This window comes from Borostomias antarcticus (genome assembly GCF_949987555.1).
Source record: "Borostomias antarcticus genome assembly, chromosome: 21".
Taxonomy (NCBI): domain Eukaryota; kingdom Metazoa; phylum Chordata; class Actinopteri; order Stomiiformes; family Stomiidae; genus Borostomias; species Borostomias antarcticus.
The window spans coordinates 20,787,038-20,809,519 of record NC_140254.1 but is presented as its reverse complement, the minus strand read 5'-3'; the positions used below and the strand labels follow the sequence as shown (position 1 = coordinate 20,809,519).

General features: G+C 46.9%; 2 protein-coding genes across 2 annotated transcripts in view; both read left to right on the top strand.

Annotated features, from left to right (window-relative positions):
- Positions 1-360: 360 nt before the first annotated feature.
- On the top strand, positions 361-12,396 carry hepacam2 (HEPACAM family member 2; the record flags this gene model as incomplete). Its single annotated transcript, XM_084455056.1, has 9 exons — positions 361-421; positions 4,950-5,303; positions 5,753-6,037; positions 8,923-9,222; positions 10,209-10,337; positions 11,131-11,152; positions 11,308-11,342; positions 11,847-11,920; positions 12,280-12,396. 9 exons carry the CDS (start codon positions 361-363, stop codon positions 12,394-12,396), a joined length of 1,377 nt encoding a protein of 458 aa, XP_084311182.1.
- Positions 12,397-15,743: 3,347 nt separating this feature from the next.
- Positions 15,744-22,482, top strand: part of vps50 (VPS50 subunit of EARP/GARPII complex) — a 180,435-nt gene continuing 173,696 nt past the window's right edge. The window contains exons 1-2 of the mRNA XM_084455729.1: positions 15,744-15,850; positions 17,380-17,448. Of these exons, the coding sequence (XP_084311855.1) occupies positions 15,818-15,850; positions 17,380-17,448 (102 nt within the window). The 5' untranslated portion in view covers positions 15,744-15,817. The remainder of the gene's footprint in view (positions 15,851-17,379; positions 17,449-22,482) is intronic.

The following is a 22,482-nucleotide window of genomic DNA, read 5'->3' as shown; positions in this document are numbered from 1 at the left end:
TTGTAATGTGCATTTGTACATATGCAAATATTGTTTTTTTCTGTGTGTGTGTGTGTGTGTGTGTGTCTGTGTGTGTGTGTGTGCGCGTGTCACCCTGACTCCCACTCTCCCTGTCTGTCTCCTCCCAGGTTCTCCATGCTGTCCCGTCCTCTGCCAGGTGGACCTCTTCCTACGCCTGCCCCATGGGAGGGGCCTGGGCTGCACACAGCCTCCAGGCCGCCGCCTCCTCCTCTCATTTCCCTGGCAAATGCTGTCAAAACCAACACCTCCTCCTCCTCCTCCTCCCTCTCCTCCTCCAGCCTCGCTCTGCCTGCCCGACACAAGCCACACTGCTCCCCCAGAGAATAGGATGCACCCGTCATGGAGGCCATAGCCAGAAGCTCCGCGCTGCACGTCTGCACCTTGCTGCTCGTCCTCTCAGGTGAGAAGGGGGAACGGCGCTGTGCTGGCGGCGCGGCTGTTGGCGTTACCGTCTCTACGGTCGCCGTGTTTGGGATTCCGGCACAGCGGGGCGAGGCTGAAGAGTAGCCGCTGGTCGGGTGTTTGAACGCCGGGTTGGAACTTTGTCTCAAGAAATTGTGGGAGGGTTATTTGGGTTGGGGTTAGCTGGGTTTTGGGTTGGGGTTAGCTGGGTTTTGGGTTAGGATCAGCTGGGTTTGAGCTGCCTTTATGCTGTCACCTGAGTGAAAGTGAAGGAGAGGTACTATAGAGGGAATCAAACAGGTAGAAAGCTCACACTGATGAGTCCATCTTGCAAGTAGTCTCTTTACCTATGATTTAGTTATTAAGGGCAATGTTCCAACATTCCTTTCAATACGTCTCATACCTGTGTGTCCATGTAAAATCATGGTTCATACATGGCTTTGTTTGCCTGTCACTTGCCTTTTAAGTTATGTATAGAAGTAACCAGGTCTAGACAATTATCATGTTATAAAGGTGTTGCCGAGCTACAAAGTTATTTAGGTCATCTTAGTTGAACTAGGATAGTGAATTTAGCATAGGTCTACTTAACTGTTTGCCTGTTACCTAAGTTGTGAATAGCCTGCCTTGCACTCTCAATTTGTTCATCTGAAATCAACGTGTTCTTGTCTCTGACTGTGTTTAACTCTTTATAAATGGTATGTGGGGTGTGGGTGGGTTGGGGGTTGCGAGTGTGTGTGTGTGTGTGTGTTTGTGTATGTGTTTCTGCGTCTGTGTTTCAAGGACCCCCTTAAAACGAGATGATTCATCTCAAGGGGTTTATCCTTCGATAAAGTTCAAACCCTTGAGTTTGAATCGGAGTTGATAGTCTTAGTTTTATTGTCTTCATAATTATATAATCTGACTTTGGTGAGTTGAGCGATTCTTACTGAAAGTTCTTTTTTTCTGTGTGTGTGTGTGTGTGTGTGTGTGAGGTAGGAGACAGGAGAAAGACTGTCATCCTGGCCTTACTATAGTGACTCAGCAACGTTAGGCTGTTGATAAGAGACCAACAGCTCCTAGATGACTAAATAAACCGTCTAAGTGAGGACCTCAGACATCTAGTCTCTGTTTCAATCCCACTGGACCATCAGGTTTACTACTTACTTTACTTAGGGGCTGTGTTTCCATGTGGGTTGAGGGGCAGGGGTGGGGGCATTGTGTGGGGCGGGGGGTCCATGATCAGGCACTGGTGGTCTTCATTTACCAAACAAACAGTGTCAATAGATCGGTGTTCTGCGTGTTAAAATGTGTGTGTGTGTCTCTTAGTCAAGACATCCCCTCACCTCAAAACATCATTGTCACTGAAACCTCTCTGGTCACTGTCCCTTATCACCACAACAATCCCCGTCTTGTTTTGGGGTCAACAGTGGCGCTGCCGGCTCGCCACACTCCAGGCTGCTCCGTGCATTCACCAGGCCTGCGCTGGGGTAAACACAGGCACACTCTTCACACGCGCACACACACACACACACACACACACACACACACACACGCCGCGGCCTGCAGGCGTCCGTGAGCCATTGGGGTGGTCGGTGTGGCGTGTATTATTTAGCACATAACACCAGGCACACTGGAACCTATTGTGATGAGCAACACTAGCAGCAGTCTCAGGGCCCCGGCAGGCACGGACCGAATGTCCCCAGAGACAACCGCTAGGCACGGACCGAATGTCCCCAGAGACAACCGCTAGGCACGGACCGAATGTCCCCAGAGACAACCGCTAGGAAGGACCGAATGTCCCCAAAGACAACCGCTAGGCACGGACCGAATGTCCCCAGAGACAACCGCTAGGAAGGACCGAATGTCCCCAAAGACAACCGCTAGGCACGGACCGAATGTCCCCAGAGACAACCGCTAGGAAGGACCGAATGTCCCCAAAGACAACCGCTAGGCACGGACCGAATGTCCCCAGAGACAACCGCTAGGAGGGACAGAATGTCCCCAGAGACACCCGCTAGGAAGGACCGAATGTCCCCAGAGACACCCGCTAGGAAGGACAGAATGTCCCCAGAGACAACCGCTAGGAAGGACCGAATGTCCCCAGAGACAACCGCTAGGAAGGACAGAATGTCCCCAGAGACAACCGCTAGGAAGGACAGAATGTCCCCAGAGACAACCGCTAGGAAGGACAGAATGTCCCCAGAGACACCCGCTAGGAAGGACAGAATGTCCCCAGAGACAACCGCTAGGAAGGACAGAATGTCCCCAGAGACACCCGCTAGGAAGGACAGAGGGACAGAGGGAGGAAGGGGGAGGGGGGGGGGGGCAGGACAAGGAGAAGAGAGAGACAGATAAGGGAGAAAGAGAGAGATGGGTGATAAAAAAAAGAGGGGATAGACAATATAACATAGGTAGATAAAAGAGGCATAGCACTTGGTAAATTAGGATGCAGAGCGTTTAGAGAGGGGGTGAGAGAGAGAGAGAGGGAGTGAGAGAGAGAGAGAGTGAGAGAGAGAGGGGGTGAGAGAGAGAGGGAGTGAGAGAGAGAGGGAGTGAGAGAGAGAGGGAGTGAGAGAGCGAGGGAGTGAGAGAGAGAGGGCGTGAGAGAGAGAGGGCGTGAGAGAGAGAGGGAGTGAGAGAGAGAGGGAGTGAGAGAGCGAGGGAGTGAGAGAGAGAGGGCGTGAGAGAGAGAGGGAGTGAGAGAGCGAGGGAGTGAGAGAGAGAGGGAGTGAGAGAGAGAGGGAGTGAGAGAGAGAGGGAATGAGAGAGAGAGGGGGCAGATAGAGAGGGAGTGAGAGAGAGGGAGTGAGAGAGAGAGGGGGCAGATAGAGAGGGAGTGAGAGAGGGAGTGAGAGAGAGAGGAGTGAGAGAGAGAGAGAGTGAGAGAGCGAGGGAGTGAGAGAGAGGGCGTGAGAGAGAGAGGGAGTGAGAGAGCGAGGGATTGAGAGAGAGAGGGAGTGAGAGAGAGAGGGGGCAGATAGAGAGGGAGTGAGAGAGAGAGGGAGTGAGAGAGAGAGGGAGTGAGAGAGCGAGGGAGTGAGAGAGAGAGGGGGCAGATAGAGAGGGAGTGAGAGAGGGAGTGAGAGAGAGAGGGAGTGAGAGAGAGAGGGAGTGAGAGAGCGAGGGAGTGAGAGAGAGAGGGGGTGAGAGAGAGAGGGAGTGAGAGAGAGAGGGAGTGAGAGAGCGAGGGAGTGAGAGAGAGAGAGGGGGAGATAGAAAGGAGGGAAGAGGAGCAAGGATGAGTTTATTTACCTGTGAGCTACTGATCCAAACCTAGCAGCCTTACAGCCCTCTGGCCTCCGTAGCTCCGGGAATCATGACCTCTGTTTGTTCTCTGTGGTCAAAACAGCCGAATCTTCTGGGAGTTGGGTTTGTTCTGGAGCTTCCCACTCTGAAACCCACCTGGTGTGAGACTAAAGCACCTTAAATTCACTTGTGGTTTTTGTATTCTATTGTATTCTAAAGGTCATCCTTGTCACTGCAGTTATCCATTATGCAAGACGCTCAACACACAACGGGAGCTACGCTAATGTAAACAGAGCACACAACAAGGATCCAACGGCTCCTTCATAACACCCAGTTGTTTGTTCAGAGACCAGTTGGCATAAATGAGGCCAGACTTTAATCATCTGTCTGACTACAGTCAGCCAGGAGGCGGGTCAACATTTGTTCAGCACACGTTCAGGACAGGGTCCTGGATAAAAGAAATAGGATCATTAAAAGTATTTTTTTTAAACTGAATTGCATGAACATCCATTGTGGGACACATCAGAGTGAGTGGTTTGTGTTTTGCCAAGAGCAGCCTATAATTCTCTGTATACAAGCTATAGATTGTCTTCCTGGTTAGGAAAACCAGCTCTGTGGCCTAGTGGTAGAGTGTCCGCCCAGAGACAGGTTGTGGGTTCGATCCCCGGCCGAGTCATACCAAAGACTATAAAAATGGGACACATTGCCTCCCTGCTTGACACTCAGCATCAATTGGAATTGGGGGGTTAGTCAACAAATGATAGTTAGTTAATCACCAAATGATTCCCGAGCGCGGCACCGCTGCTGCTGCTCACCGCTCCCCCAGGGGATGGGTCAAATGCGGAGAACAAATTTCACACACTCAGGTGTGTGACAATCAGTGGAACTTAGTCTTAAAATAACTACTGTTCACAAAAGCTGCAGGTTTCACAGTCTCACTCATCCAGAGATATTCTGGAGATGACACATCTGCAGTGTCATCCATATCAGTGGGACAGCTTCTAATGAGATTCTCACTAAATCAACCACATGGAGGTGAAAAGCTTCAAATGAAGACTATTCTATGGGTGGACCTAGAATATACCTGTGTTGTCCCTTCTGAAATTAAAATGGTTCGATCATATCAAATCTGATGATGACGATACAGGCACAAAATGTTTACTAAGCTATGTTGACGTTTGTCATCAATTCCTCTCTCTCTCTCTCTCTCTCTCTCTCTCTCTCTCTCTCTCTCTCTCTCTCTCTCTCTCTCTCTCTCTCTCTCTCTCTCTCTCTCTCTCCTCCCCGTTCTACCACCACAGAAGTCAACTCTGAATTCGTGCACGTTCCATCATCGGTCCTCCACGGTGTTAAGGGGAAGTCCCTCCTCCTCCCTGTGGAGATCCTCTTCCGATTGGACGAGGCCGAGGTCCAGGGGACCTGGTACCAAACCCCGTCGTCCGGTGACAAAACGCAGCTTGTCACCTTCGTCAACGGCACAGCGATCTCCAACATGGCCATGAGGAGCCGCTTCTCCTTCCGTCCGCCCAACGCCTCGCTCCTCATCCACCGATTGGACGAGCAAGCCGAGGGGGAGTATCACCTGGAGCTCAACATCCAGTTTCCGCAGAGGACCCGTCTGACGGAGGAGAGAAGGGTCATCGTCACCGTGGATGGTGAGTGTGTGTGAATGTGTGTGTGAGTGTGTGTGTGAATGTGTGTGTGAATGCGTGAGTGAATGAGTGAGTGAATGAGTGAGTGAATGAGTGAGTGCAGACAACAGGGTTTAGTTTAGTTTTATTATCCCCACTAGCTGCTAATTTAATGACAGCTAGCCGTCCTGGTGTCCGCACAACAAAGCAATTCAACAAGTCCAGACTCTTATTCCTACATCTAGATACATATATATATATCTATATCGAAATCTATATCTATATCTATATCTATATCTATATCTATATCTATATCTATATCTATATCTTTATCTATATCTATATATAACGTAATCCAATTAAATCACAGCCTCAAAATTTCCCAACAGGTCTAACATGATGTCATATGATGATAAACATATTGTGACCTATCCAATTTTTCAACCATCTTCCATCTTCACCTCATCTTTCAGTGCCCGTCTCCGCCCCTCACATCGTGAAGACCCCCTCTTCCCCGGTGGTGGAGGACAAGGAGAACGTAACTTGGACTTGTTCCGTCGAGACTGGCACCAGGGTCCATTTCCAGTGGCTGAGGAACAACGTCCCCATCGGTTCTAGCGCCAGACACTGGTTCTCCGGGGATAACGCCACACTGGTGATCAGCCCGGCGAAGAAGGCGGACATGGGTCGGTACCGCTGTGTGGCCTGGAACTACATCAGCCTCAGACAGAGTCACCCCCTGGACCTCAGTGTCTTCTGTAAGTCAAGTCTGGTTGTAGTTTTTTTTTAAGGAGGATGGCTCATTTGCTTTCCTTCGGTATTTTGTCAATACTGATGAGTATCAGTAGCCATGTTTCCATCCACACATTTTATGCGAATTAAGTTATATTGAATTAAAAATGCCTTATGGAAACAGTAAAATTGGATTAAAAATCATGAACATCGACAAAAAGTTTGTACTGTCGATCTCATCGGATTTTCTCTTGTTCGATAAAAGTCTTTTGTGATAAATGCTTTATCCGATTTAAAGCTCTAGATGGAAACGCACGTTCACCGGCTTTATTCGCATTCATATTTTTAGCGATCCTCACACAATTCGATTGACAAGTGGATGGAAACATGTCTACTGGGACAGGATGAAAAGAGCAAGGAACACAGCAGGGAGAGGAAGCCACCAGGACAGGGACTCTAGCCTCTAGGGCAGGCATTCCCAAACTGTGAGGCGGGCCTCCCCTGGGGGGCCCCAAAGAAATTCAGGGGAGGCGCGGAGGGATGGTTAGAAGAAAAAAAAGGAAAACATTTTTTATTTTAGAATTTTCTATGGTTTTTATGAATGAAACGTGATTTTAAAGGTCAGAAGATCTAAATAAATAATGGGAGAGATGTATACTAAATGTGTGGATAGTTCAGAGAGAGCCTCCCCCCGCAGGCATGAATGTATTGTGCGAAAACATCATAACGTTAACTAGCAGCAGGTGCCACCGAGCTAACTTAGCTGTGTAACGTTATGGGCTAGCTAACGCTGCCTTGCAAAATGGACACATTTGGGGGGTTGGGGGGGCGCGGGTGTGTCACTGTTTTCAGAGGGGAGGCCCACATTGATGGAGTTTGGGAACCCATGGTCTAGGGGATTGTTCATGCGCTTAAGAGACTGTGCCATAACGGCCTGAGCTCCTCCCCCACACCTGTTTGAAGGAGAATGTAATACCCCTCTTCCTCAGGGGAGTACGGGGGCCGCTGTAGCTCAGTTGGTAGAGCGGGTCATTCAATGATCGAAGGGTCAGTGGTTCGAATCCCAGCTCCGACTGTCCACATGTCGGAGTGTCCTTGAGCAAGACACCTAACCCCAAATTGCTCCCAATGAGCAGGTTAGCACCTTGCATGGCAGCTACCGCCATTGGTGTGTGAATGTGTGTGTGAATGGGTGAATGAGAGGCCATTGTAAAGCGCTTTGATTGCCGCTAAGGTGGAAAAGCGCTATATAAGTGCAGTCCATTTACCATTTACTATTCCTCACTAGCTTTTCACAAAGCATCGTTTTTAGATGTGCAGACTGGAGCTATTTCACCAGGAGTGTTACCGCTTGTCCAGAGATGGCCACTTTGATACTAGCTAGCCTGATATCACAATGAAGAGAGAGACTAATTTAATTTCATACTATATACTTACTATAGTAGGCTATATAGCTACACACAGTGCATCTCGAAAGTGAAATAGTTGTGTATCATTAAATTGGATTTGTTGAGCAAGTGAAGACAGTGTGCGGGTGTTCCCGTTTCCTCAACATAATGTTGTTCCACCCAGCAGAAGTGCACAGACACACACACATCCTCTTGGTCCTCAATGAGTAATCCTGCTATGTAAATCCCCTCCATGTGAGGGCTGTGAGTGATGTGAAAACAGAAGTGTCTGCTATTTGCATTTCGGTCTCAGCTCTGAAAGAGGTCCTGTGTTCTGTGGTGATACTAACATCGCTGTAGTTTCACTATCATGGCAATGTTGCAAGCAGCTATTCTCATTTGATTACAATTGACAGAGCTCACATATAGTGTTGGGACTTTCTTTGGAATATTAAGAGACTGTATTCCAGGATTAACCAGTGAGCGTGTTACCAAGAGGGCTATGGGAAGACCCGATGAGAAATGACTGACAGTAAATGGTAAATGGACTGCACTTATATAGTGCTTTGACATGTGGACAGTCGGACCTGGGATTCAAACCACTGACCTTTCGATTAATGAACAACCCGCTCTACCAACTGAGCTACAGCCGACAGTAGTCATCAACATTGGAAATACCGGCATAACATACTTCCAGCCAACACAAGTCTTGCTTGGGTACACCTGGACATGGATAAACTAACACTGTAGCAGCTTTTAGAGGTCGGTATAGAGGGTTTTCAAGGCCCATCATCAGTTAGCCATGTTGGAGGTTTTAGGCTACTGAATGTAGATGGCTATACTTAGATTTTTAATCTATTTAGCTACTGTAGTTAGCATTATGCTAAGCTTAAACGTCCAACATGGGCAGCTGTGAAAACGGATGGAGCACTCTTCTCTTGTAGCGTTTGTCGTCTTGTCACATGCGCTGTAGATCCCACACAGAAGTGTGTCGTATTCTCTTAATCAATGAAATAAAGCACCCGCACTCACGAGATAGACAATGGTCAATGGTCTTCATCAGCATAGTATGCTGATGAAGGCTAAAGGCCGAAACGTTCATTCCTGCCCATTAAAGTTTTGAAGACCATTGTCTATCTCGTGAGTGCCGGTGGTTTCCTTCATTTATTATAGCACTTGACCCTCACCCGTGACTGCTCCAGATTAATTTGGAGTTGTGCGCACTCATATGCTTTTTTTGTATTCTCTTGGTGCATTTGTTTGTGGTCGGACATGGCAAGTCACAAGTGGCAAAATACCTACCTCCGACCTGTGTGCATTCGAGCTATAGCGAATGATATGATGATGATATGATATGATATTGACGTCAGACAGCAACTGGGGGCTGAGAAACATATCCGAATTTGCGACGAGGAAGTGTGAGTTCAAGCAGCGTTTTATTTAATCATTCCTAGTAGCAAGTCGCAATTTGCCACCTCCCAGTTATAAACGAACGCACCCTTAATCCCCCTCTCTCTCCTCAGACGGGCCCTACAACCTGACCGTTAACTCCGGCCAGGGCCTGAGAACAGGCGGCGTCTTCACCGTCAACCCCGGGGAGCTGGTCTCCTTCGACTGCCTGGCCGACTCCAACCCGCCCAACATCTGCGAGTGGATCTCCAAGAGCAGCAACGCCAGCGAGGTCATCGGCGTGGGGCCGCGTCTCCGGGTGCAGCGCTACCGGCTGGCGCAGGCGGAGGACTTCCTGTGCCGCGCCTTCAACAACGTCACCCAGAAACACGACCAGACCCAGTTCACCCTGGTGGTGGCCAGTCTGGGAATAGGTGGGCGGAGACACACGCGTGCGTGCGCGCGCACACACACACACACACACACACACACACACACACACACACACACACACACACACACACACACACACACACACACACCGGTTCAGATCTACACACTCTCTGTCAGTGAATCCCCAAATAATAAATGCCAAAAAACAGGAAGCTACCATATATGGGCTGGAGAAGAGAAAGCTGGATAAAGGTTGAGACAGAATGTACATCTGAAACCTACAAGTGGAATCTCCTCACACTCTTTGTTTTGATTGAGACTCCTACAGGAGGTTGACGCTTTATCAGAGAACTAGCTGATCTTACCAGGTGAAGTCTATGAGGAAACCTGGTGCCATGAATATGACTGTAATACCCCCCCCCCCCAGAGTTGCCAGGTAGCCATCTCTTTGTCCTAGTGTGTTAAAGTCCAATGGCTCTATATTGGAGAGCAAACAATGGATAACATCTGTTCTGACCGTTGACTGAGTTTTATAGCATGTGGGGTTTCTGTGTGTAGAGCAACACAGATATGTACTCTCTGTCTCGTGGGAAAAAGAAACAGAATGTTAGCTGCATAAGCGATATCACTCGAGAGGGAGGGCTGTTATACTGAACATCAGCACGGCTGTGATTCGATCATAGGTACGAGGCCTCCAAGATAATTGGTATTCCATCATTCGTCATTAGCTGCACATAGTTAGCTAGCTGTGCAATGGAGTGATAGTTAAAAGTCCCAGTGCTGTTACACACTACATCAACACTCCTGGAATGCCTCTTGTCCAATCAAATTACTTGGTCGGAACTAGCTGTTATATAATATGCAACAAATGAAACCGTCTAATAACACAGTATATCTGTGAATGATCAGTCTGATGTCCAACAGGTCACTTTGGCCCATTGATCGAGCTAGAACCCTAAGACCGTGTTTATCTTTAACCGTTTAGATTTGACTGACTGAATGTCGAGTTCTTCTTCTGTGGTTCCAGGGAAGGAGATGCACACTCAGGAGAGCGGCTCCGTGTCTCCCCAGGTGGCCATTATGGTGGTCTGCTCCCTATTCATCATCGCATGTATGCTGCTGGTCTTCATCAGGAGGACCTGTCATCCCAAAAGAGGTGAGAGGTCATCCTGACTGACAGCTTACCTTTGTAGCAGAGGTGGTTCGAGGGCTGACTGCGCTCATAGGAATACCGACTCCATGTCCATTTTTAAATCCCACCTGAAAACCCACCTTTTTAGACAGGCCTATTCACTGTGATTGTTGATGTTGTGCCGGTGCTGTGCGTGGAGGTTAGCCCCACCAGGTGTAATTGGTATCGCTCCACCTCCCTCACAAGCTCCGGCTCCTTCCCCCCCAGCGAGGTCACGTTCCATGTCCCCAGAGCCAGCCTCTGCCGCTCGGGTCCGGTCCGTCGGTGCCCACCGCTTTCACTGCCACCTAGTTGGCAGCGCACCCGACCCCGACAGTTCCTCCCGTGGGTGGTGGGTCCGAGGGACGGAGGAGATGGTGCTTCCACGTAGCTCTTTTGGGCTGGGCCCGGCCGGGCTCCATGGTAAGCCCGGCCACCAGCCGCTCGCAGGCGGGCCCTCCGTCTGGGCCTGGCTCAAGACGAGGGCCCCGGGCTTCCTCCGGGCCTGGTCTCTCTTCCTCTTAGGTCTTGGTCCACCTGACCAGAAAGGCACCTTATATATAAAATGTATTATTATTATTATTATTATTATTATTATTATTATTATTATACTAGCTCATATGAGGAGAAACTCTGTGTTCGGACCTAGTCTGCCATTCAGAAAGCACACACTCATCATGCTAAATGATGCAATTTGTTATCTAACTGTAAACATAAATAGTTTGTATTATTGTATTTGAGGAAAATGAAAACATTCTTATATGGTCTCTCTTTACAGTACTCATGAACATCTACAAGAGGTACGATCATTATTATATTTCACTGCATTTTGCATAACTTATTATAGGCTACTTCAGTTAATAATATTAATTATAATATATTAAGTATGCAAATGAACCCTGTATGCAAATGAAGGAGTTTTAATTATTAACCGATTCATTTGCATCACCTGCAGACCTTTAACAGAACAGAAGCGCCCCCATCGCTCAGGTGAGCTAACGTCTCCACCTATAACATTTACACCCTAGCTACGTACCCAGCTAACCTGCCTGTTGTGAAGCTGTACTGTTTACCTAGCCTGTGTCAATAATACCCCTCATAATCCCTCCGTCAACATAGATCAACTACAGTAGCCTCATCAGAGCTTGTTTGCCCAGTTAAGACAAGGCACCTTAGCTGTGTTCCAGTTGGGTACTTGTGTGGCTAAGCTAAGGAGTTTTAATTGCTAACCGTGGGTCTAGCTTCTGTCTAGGGAGGCACTACTCTTTGTATGTGGTTGTGACTCTCCCGAAACCGGATATACAGTAGACAATATCAGTAAGAAAACAAACATGGCTGACAGAAACCAGGAAGAGTTGACGGCATCCATAACAAACATGCATGGGTTTAGAGGTGCTTGATGAAGCTTCATGATACCAACAATAAAAGCATGTACGTTTCCATAGTAACTACCAGTTATTAGGCTATTAACCATCAGCAAAATACCACCTTCAGGTCATGAGGATGCAACTGAAGATTTTGGCATTTACGAGTTCGTCTCAATACCTGGGAAAATGGAATTGACGCTGGTATGTTGCATGTCTTACTCTATAACCCAATGTTATGAACTGAAGAAATAATCGCTATTAATCACCATTTTCTACCGGAAAATATGTCTGATAATAATAATAATAGTAATAATAATAATAGTATAATAATAATACATATTCTATTTGTCCTGCTTTTTGTTTAAATGTCTATAATGACTTGCTTTTTGTTTTAACGCTTTTAATTTGTCCTGCCTTTTGTTTTAAATGTCTATAATGTCTTGCTTTTTGTTTGAATGCTTTTAATGTCTCATGTAAAGCACCTTGAATTGCCCTGTGGCTGAAATGTGCTATATAAATAAACTTGCCTTGCCTTGCCTTGATATCCGGTGTTTTCACAGGCATCAAGCAGCAGGTCTCTTGCCCATCTGGAGTCCGTCCAGGATCTGCACACCACCATCTATGATGTCATCAGGCACATCCCCGACGGCACGCCCACTCAGAGTTTGCTAAAGTGAACCACAGTAAGAGGAACCATGACTCCCGAGGAACCATGACTCGAGAACCATGACTCCAGAGGAACCATGACTCCAGAGGAACCATGAGTCCAGTCTGGAGGTGGACATGCCGGTGTAGACTCTATCTTATCTAAATAATGAGATCTGGATCTCATTATTCCACACAGAGACTTAGCATACATATATGAGGTTTCATCTCCCGATCAGGTATTCTCCTCAGAACATCACGTCGTAAACATCACGTCGTAAACATCACGTCGTAAACATCACGTCGTAAGCACTTTCCTGGAACCAACTGGATCTTTTACTATTCATCAGTAGATGTGGTGGCTTTAATGTGTGAAATCAGATGAGATGTATTCAGATTAGCTTTACTGATGGCGTCATATATGAGAGAACTTTTATTATGGACACGATGTTACGGTTGAGGTTTGGGTTATGTTATGAATTTCGTAAGGCAAATATGCGTTTTCACAATTTCCAGGAACAAAGGATATAATTTGTAAACACAGGCTGCGTGCGGAATGAGAGGTGTTGGAGTGAGTGACGTCTTTAGCCTAATGGATTTATGATCCCCTGAGGCGTCTGGCACCCATCCCACATCCTGCTTACTATTTCAAATATTTATTTAGTTTAAAGTAAAAGGGTTTTCTTTGCGATCATGTTAGAATTTCTAATTATATTCAATGTGCTTTTTTCAGCTCTCCCTGAGAGACAAACATAGGCAACTCCATTTTGTGTTTTTTTGTGTGTTTTTTTGCACGTGGGTGAGTAGTTCTACTATGTAACGTATTCTGTATGACATTATGAAGGTGATGATATATGATTTGAAACGTGTATACAATACACTTTAAACTGCACTGCTGTTTCCTCAAAACTATTCTGTAATTTTGAATTTGTTATTAGTCTATTTATTTCCATGTAAAATGTTTGTCCTCTTTTTCTAAATGTAACAATTTGTCATCTTTAATCTTAGTACTGATATTGAAGTAAGACTTGCATCCTACAGTTTCCATTCACAGAGGTGTACTTTTTGTATTTGAATAAAGATTTACAACAATTTTGGCAAAATGGCTGATGTTAATGACAAAAAACGTTTGTTGAAACCGTTTTTGAAACTACTGTAAAAGTCTGTCCTTGATTCTCCTAATGTTGAACGCTGCTCTGTTTTGTTGTGTGACTGATCTGGCAGGAGTGAACAACAGACGGAGGGTTCAGCATGTGACAGTGTGCCCTCCACCTGCTCACGCTGACTTAGTCACGAATAGCCTTTGTGTGTGTGTGTGTGTGTGTGTGTGTGTGTGTGTGTGTGTGAGTGAGTGAGAGAGAGAGAGAAAGAGAGAGAATGAGAGAGAGAGCTGCAGTGGATGGGGCCTGGAACAGCCTTACCCTGGCAAAAGCCCCATCGCACTCCCTAACTCTGAGCTGACTGAGGAAACAACCAGTTTGCCTGTAGCCTACTGAAGCAGTTTGTTTGCATGAAGCATCCTGTGTCACAACACTGGTCTGCATGCAAAGCAGTGCCCCTTCCTCCAGTCTAAACCTAGGTCTAATTATAGTGTGTGACCATACAGTGTATTTTGGTGGTGGCTCTGGTAGAGGTAACATTCTATTCCATCTCACTGTGTGCTTTAAAGGTACCCAACGAAACGTGAATCAAAACAATCCATTCTTTGTTTATTTTCGAAATTCCTCGATTATATGGTTCCTTGTAGTCTAATAAACATGTTGAATCACTTGTCTTTCCTACCTTGTAATTTCTTCGCAAAAGGATATTTAGCTAATATTTTGAAAACAACAAAGATGTGTGAAACGTCCCTATTATGTGCTCTGCTTATTGACGCAATGACGTAGTATGCGATTTTCGGGGACCACCTTCTCAAATTTGCTCTAGAGCGCATACTAGTGGTCAAAAACTACATTGGGTACCTTTAAGGGAGGAAACACAGTGTGTGACTGCCTGGCCGTACCGCAGGCCCACAGTACCGGAGCCTGCTCCCTGTCTGAGAGGAGGCACTGACCTCTCCTTCATTTGACAGGGAAATAGATGAAGGTGTTGTTGTTTTCAGGAACTAGAGCCTGGGCTGTTTTTAACCGGGCTGTAGCCACCAGATGCACACCAAACCGATGTGCTTACCAAAACAAAGAGAAAGAGTATGTTTCTAAAAAGGATCAATGAGTTAATGACTTGGGTTTTAGGTTCATAAGGAAATTTGGAGAGGGTGAGCCACACAAATTCCTAGGGATGCAGATCTCTGATGACCTGACCTGGACACACAACACAGAGGCCATCCTAAAGAAGGCACAACACCGCCTCTACTTTCTGAGGTGCCTGTGGAGATGGGGCACGAGCACACAAGGGTCTCCGGGCAGGCTTGCCGTCGCAGTGAATGAATGAATGAATGAATGAATGAATTCTTCATTTTTAAGACATTAACAGTGTACAATTAATATTAAGCTTGTAAAACAAGGAGAGATGTTTTTCACCAAACAACAAATGCATAAAAGACATGAACCTGTGCCGATTAACATACAAAATATTGTTTTTTAAGACAATTTACCAAGCTGTACCATTGGTGTAATTCCCGCCACCACCCCTGGGTGGACCAACTACCTCCAGTCCAGGGAACCGAGCAGTGTGCATGACCCTGCCCCCGCTCGCTATTGTGTCTCAACTCCTCCCCCTATTCTACCCATGATCTATTGTGTCATGTGGAAGCAGTACAAGGAGGAAGCCTGGGGAGAGTTGCCAGGCAGAAGAGGTGGAATGACGACCAGAAGGGGAGGGGGTATCACAGGGTACGGAAGTCAGTTATAGTGAAGAACTAGGAGGGAGGAAGTCGTCATGGCTAGACTCAGGTTCGATCACACGGGACAGAACAGCACCTTGTTTGTACTGGGGAAAAGGGGGAGTGGTACATGTGGGCACTGTGGAGCTGCAGAAAACACTGAACATGTTCTGTTGCACTGTCCCACCTATGAGGAAGAGAGAGAGACTCCGGGATAAGGTCAGAGAAGCAGGACGGGAATGGACTTTGAGGGGTTTACTGGGCACGGAGGGGGAGGGGGTAGGAATCTGCAGGAAGGCTCTATTTACTTTCTTGGGTGACACACGGTTGTGGGGCAGACTAGTCTGTGAGCACTAGGATGATGACATGATGATGCACACTCTTGTACAGTAGGTGGCGGTATGCACCTTTAAGCTGTTTGCGATCCGCCATAAACCCAAGGAAGAAGAAGAAGACTTCTGCGTCGATCAATCGTCTCTATGCCTACATTTCCCACATTACATTGCGTTCGCTAATCACGTGACGCATTCTAACATGGCCTTCCTGAAGAGGAGCTAAACGCTGAGGAATTGAGAGCTAACCCTTTCATCTCAGTTTAACTCTCTACACATCACACGAAGCTTTCCGTCCTAATGCAGAAGATCAAGTCCCTTATGGCCCGTCAGGTAAGGGATAAGTATTCGCATATCCACTTGCTTATCAGACAAGTGACAGCTGTAGCTACGTGTGCTAGCAAGCTAACATTAGCTAGCTAGCTAGCCTGCTGCTAGCCAGTTTGACAGGTGGCAGATCATCGCATGACAGATCACATACTAAAAACCCAGAATAACAATAAACACTATTGTAGCGACTTCTAAACAAAACAATACAGGGTCGCTGAGAGGCTTAGATGGACTCGTTGCTGTTTGACTCGTTTGAGAGATCCATGTCCAGACGAAATGACGTTTAAGGTTTTATTAAATCAAACTAAATAGCACTTCAACTTATGAGGAAGAGAACACTATTAAACTAAACTGAAAGAAATGAATGAAAACGTAAATATGACGGTCAACAGAAAATATCCCGAGCCAACTAACCCCCCCTCTCTCTGTCTACCTGTTCTAGGCCCTCCCTCCAGTTATGTAGGTAGAACCACACCCTGTAGGTAGAACCCCACCCTGTAGGTAGAACCACACCCTGTAGGTAGAACCCCACCCTGTAGGTAGAACCACACCCTGTAGGTAGAACCACACCCTGTAGGTAGAACCCCACCCTGTAGGTAGAACCACACCCTGTAGGTAGAACCCCACCCTGTAGGTAGAACCCCACCCTGTAGGTAGAACCACACCCTGTAGGTAGAACCACACCCTGTAGGTAGACACACCCACACAACAATTAGAGGAACCCAATGACAAAATAATAGACAATAAACAAAGGCAGTTATGCAGGCTCATAAACAATAAACCAAATATAAACACACAAACAAAATAAACATTATGGCTCCTACAAACACTGATCGAAATGTAATCACATTCAATGACGTTACATGCACTACTAGCTAGCAGATAACATTATAGCTAGACGTCGTACCCCACTGAGCAAAGACACGTCTAAAAGACGTCTTTTAGATGTCTTTTTTGTCTTTTCCGGACGTCCAAAGACATCCAATTAGGAGCCAGAATGAAAGTTTTTTTTAGTCGTTCAGATATTGAACCCGTTCTGCACGTCCACAGACGTCTTAGAGGGGTCCAAGCCAGACGTGTGAATATTGAGGGGTCCAGCAGACGAACACACGGGGTTCAGGACGGACGGACGTTATTAAGACCTGGTTGATTGATTGATTGATTGATCTGGACGTCTCCCTGACGTTGCGTGTTTGCTGGGACACGCTAGCAGCATTCCAGTGATTGTGAAGTTTAAAACAGACGCTCATAGATTTCCACTTCGGGGCACATGGGTAGGGAAGTTGCCTATCTCTTTCACAAATCTTTTCTAGAGACATACCGTATACCTGTATCCTGTTACAGAGCAGCTATGTGGCATTGTCACATTCACAGCTTGCTATACACTGACTTCTGCTGTCAGTTCATCCCAGCTACTAATTCATCCAGCTTTGTTTTGGTTAGTTATACTGTAATTCTTAACTTTGAAAATCCAGGGCCGGGGTCCAGTTGCTCCATTCAGACTCATTTTTGCATCTGTTTTGTTTTAACAGGGGCTGAAAAGTCCTCAAGAGAGCATGGCGGACCTCAGTCCTGTCGAGAACTTCAGGATCCCAAGCAAGGTAACATTACTGTACTGTTCTGCAAACAACTAGAATAATTGCTGTTGTGGAAAATATTCTTATTGTAAGAGTAGGTAGCAATACACACTGTAAGCTGAGAATGGATTGCTCCCTATCTACTGTAATCCCTCTAGAAATCGAGGGGTGATCGCTACAGAGACTGTACCCAATACACAGTAAGATAAAGCAAATAGGACAGCGTCAACAAGTATCTTCCTTTGGTTTTCCTAGCAAAGGCAACCTATATGTCAGAAAAGCAGAATATAAGAGCATTCAATTATGAATCATGATGTGATTGAATGCACATTAGGACTTGTGACTGCCCTGCTGATCCTGGAGATATTTGACATTGTGCTGCTATCTCGCTGGGACTCTGTCTGGCTTCAGCTCCGGGGCTGGTAAATCATAACTGTAAATCAGGTCACAGGCAGTAGCACAATGCACACTTTGTAGAAAAGATCGAGGCTGCTCAACTCAGCCTAGCGACACACTTGGCCTCAAGGACCAGCCATCTTGATAATGATGTATAAGAAAAGCTTTTTACCTGGAAACTTCAAAGAGATTACCCAAAGCAAAACACTGGAGTTCTCATGTAGTCGGTGCGTTTGTTTCAGGCGAACAGGTCAATTTTTCATATATATTATATGCGGTCTTGGGCTGTTGAGCACCAAAGTCTTGTTTTTTGTAAACTTGGTTGAGACGATGATGTATAGTTTTTTGGAAGTGGAGAACCAACCTATTATTTAGAAAATGCAATCAGTCACAGTTAGCCACAAGAGCATTTGTCACTAGCCACTTGTGCGAATTCAAGTCAAGAGAGAATAAGGTTTATTTGCCATGTGTAGCGAGTACGGGTACAGGTACGTTGGAATCCTTGTAATCGCTTGTCCTTCCAGTATCTTATCAGTGCTAATCAGCTCCTCATTCCAGTCCTGGGTACTCAGCTAGACACTGGGGGAAGGGGGGTTGTCAGCAAGGTCAGGGGAGCGGGATTGAGAGACTGGGGCAGAACCAGTCGTGCGTGGCGGGGTGGGGGGGACTAACGGTCCAGGCAGAGGGGGGGGGGGGGGGGAGATAATGGGTCGTGAGGTGGGGGTCTGACCAGGGGGCGTCTTCAGGGTCAGTCTACTGCAGCTGTTGACTGTTGAGTTTGCGGACCGCGTCAGGAAAGAAGCTGTTGTGGAACCTCTCCTTCGCGGTTCCTGATGCTCAGCCATCTTCCATCTCTCCAGCGAGATGGTGAGAGCAGGTGGTAGCTGGGGTGGTTGGTGTTTTTTGTGATGGAGATGGCTGCGGCAGCCTTGATTGTAGAGATCCTCGATGGCTGGGAGCTCCACACCCGTGATCTTCTGCGCTGTCTTCACCACCCTCTGAATGGCGTGCCTGGACCTGTACCAGTCATGGGCGGCGGTGTTGCCATACCAGTCTGTGATGCCTCCAGAGGGCTTGGGGCGAGGGAACAGCAAAATAACTATGATTCACTACTATGTTAGAGTCACTCTCTTTAAGGGCTGCACTGTGGCGGCGAGCTTTCCTTGATCTTCCAATCGAGCATGGCTCTGAAGAACCTGGAATTGGTCCCACGCCATTTATTTCTAATAGTGTGTGTGTGTGTGTGTGTGTGTGTGTGTGTGTGTGTGTGTGTGTGTGTGTGTGTGTGTGTGTGTGTGTGTGGGGGTGTGTGTGTGTGTGTGGGTGTGTGTGTGGGGTGATGCTGAGGCCGGTTAACTCAACCAGACATTTAATTTCCTCTGTTCCAAGGCGAGCTTGTTGTTGGCGGCTGCAAATTATTTTCTCCGAACTGCGCGGTTACACTCTGAAAGGTGCTGGCCTGAAAGGGATAGGTCTTTCATGGCTGCCAGTGTTTACTTTGGTTGTCATTATGTATTCCTTGAGAGTCCCTTTCAGTAGAAATCTTTTTTCCCTACAGCTTTCTTCCTCTTTTCGGCTATGGCTGACGGAGCTTCAGTTCTGTCATCTCATCCTTGAGTGTGTCGAAGGCAGGCAGAGCTAGAGAAATGTTTGAAGCCATCTGCTTTGTAGGCTATTCCCCAAGCATTAATATTGTTGTCTCAGTCAAGGTACTCCAGGAAAGAGCATTTCCTGTGAAAGAAACACACAAAAGACACAGAACTGCACAAACGCTGAGATTTAGCCTTTTTATAATGCAGAAAAAAGAAAAAGGTTAGCCATTAATTCTGCAGCTATCCACTCAAAAGCAGCTTTCAACTTGTCACCAATAAGAACATTTCTTCCTCCAGCACAACCACTTATAATAAAATCTAGTGCTACAAGTGCAATCACGATACAGTATGAGGCGTGCCTGTCTCTAAAGGACCTCCTTGCAGGTGACAGAGATCAAGTACTAATCTAGCGCAACCGAGTTACAGCACTAGGCGTGTCTCTCTATAGGACCTGCTTGCTGGGGTTTCTGATAGAGATCTGCCCGCGTGGACTAACTGGATGTACTGTAACCAAACACTCGCTATACGGGAGGCTATGTGCTTGTAGCTGGGCCCTCTGCTTTCTCAGGACTTCTAGACCAGTCGTTAGGCCCCCATAACTGAAGGCTGTTGGTAAGATGAACACACCTGTCTTTGTTTATATTTGGCCCCTAGTCTGTGTGTTTTGACAGTAATGATTCAATGTTAAAACCTCTGTCCTAGTTTATTGGATAAAAAAGTGACAACGTCTCGACCCGTGTGGGCCTTTGTCAGGTAATGTTTGCCACTGCCCCAGCCCCTTAAATAGGGTTCCCCCAATGGGGCAGTGACAAACATAAGGAGCTGGGGCAGTGACAAACATTACCTGACGAAGGCTCACACGGGTCGAAACGTTGTCACTTTTTTATCTAATAAACAGTCCTGTGGAGTAGCTGTGTGCGGACCTCAACCTTACTTCACCAGATGTCACTTTGTCCTGCACCAGCGTGGTGGATGTGCTTGGCATACATTTTATTTTATTTCAAAACCTCTTTTCTACCCTCTCTAACCCTGCACCTGTTCAAGGGAGTACTGTATGACTTGGCTTTGCTGCTGAGCTTAGTAGGGCGCCGAGTGTGTGTGCGTGTGTGCGTGGGTGTGTGCGTGCGTGTTACAGATAAAGTGCATGAGAAAGTGAGTGTGGGGTGAACATGCGTTCATATTCTCATGTTCCTTCAAACTGGGTTTTGGACAGTTAAGCTGTGTTCTGAATCGCTCCCTCGTTCCCTCACTCCCTATTCCCTATAAAGGGTTCACCATGTAGTGAACTACCTAGGGAACGGAGAAAATGTAGGGTACATGCACTGTTCCCTGCAAATCAAGGTGAATTGTGGGTAGTAAATAGTGGACTATATAGGGAACGAGAATTCCGTGGAGAATTCGGACACTACAAACAAAATGGCTGACGCCCTATATAGTGCACTATATAGTGAATAGGGAGCGATTCCGAACACAGCTTTAGTCTGACCATTCATCCCCCTCCGCTGTTGGAAGGAGCGTCCAGCAGAGGGCAGGAAAGAGGCTTGTTGCGTCTGACTGACGGATCCTGACGTCCAGTGAACGTCCAGATGAGTCCAGAGCAGTAAGGACAGCGTAGGAACAGTGGGCAGGCCAGGACGCCTCGGTAGAAGGGTGCGCTTGCAGCCGGCTGCAGGTCTAATGAAAGCAGGGGTTTGTTTGTTTTGTTTGACTTTGCAAGGCCCTCAGAGCGCCACAATGACTTCACACATTTTTAAAGTCGCACTGAAACGGACGTTTGAGATCATCTAACTTCCGTAGTTTGACGTATTTCCGACGCAACCAAGCTATGAGGGTGGGACATATGTTTATAGGAATTTGATTGGAACATTGACAAGTGGACGGGTTTTAAGAACTTTAGACAGATTCGATAGAAGGATAGCGTTGATTGACGGGTGGATGTCGTGAGATTATTGGCCTAAAATCTAAGGTACCTGTTGTCATCATTGCACGTGACCTACCGTTTTCCAGGAAGTAAGAAATTATATACTTTGATATAAGATTGCAACAAAAGTAGAATTTTGTAATTTCTTTGGCATACATCGTTGAATAGGTGAACACTATGACCAATTTTGTGAACCAAAATGGGACAGAATGCTTTTTTCATTTCAGTGCGACTTTAAGCTGTTCAGATGCTCCCGCCTGTCTGTCCGTGACTGTGTCCTTTCCTAGCATGCGATTTAGACCAATCAGAAGTAGCCAATACCGTTGCACACCAGCATAGGGCGGTTAAGGTTGCTTATAAACCGCTTACTTCACCACCTGTGTGATTTTATGTATCTAGACTCTTGGCATCCAAAGGAAGTTACAGAGGTGATGTTCTCTTCAATATTAATATGTTCAAGCAAAGCTCTAGCAATTCTATACAAATACAGTTTGGTTCTCTTCTTGGCTGGAGCGCAATAGCAAGGCCAGCCTTATAAACTGTCTGACTGTGATGAAGGAAGGCTACACCATTGGTTGAATTTTTCACACGTGATCAAGTTATGTGATTGGTGGGCCAGACTACCTACTAGTGTAACTTGGTACGACCAAGATGGTGGCGCGTGCACAACACTCAGGCTCAGTGTCTCTCCAGATTCGGACAATTAGCAGTCATTAGCAGGCATACCTGTTTTAAGTCTGTTCACTCGGAACAGCTTTGCATACTTATCATGCAAGAAATTGTGGATATTGGTTTATACAACTAAGGCAGATTTATCTGTGAGATAAATGGTCAATGCTGAGATGGTCCAGACACCAGGGGCTCTCACCCGGCTCCTCTGGACGCTGTCCTCACCAGCGTACGGTCTCACGGCAGTCCTCTGGACGCTGTCCTCACCAGCGTACGGTCTCACGGCAGTCCTCTGGACGCTGTCCTCACCAGCGTACGGTCTCACGGCAGTCCTCTGGACGCTGTCCTCACCAGCGTACGGTCTCACGGCAGTCCTCTGGACGCTGTCCTCACCAGCGTACGGTCTCACGGCAGTCCTCTGGACGCTGTCCTCACCAGCGTACGGTCTCACGGCAGTCCTCTGGACGCTGTCCTCACCAG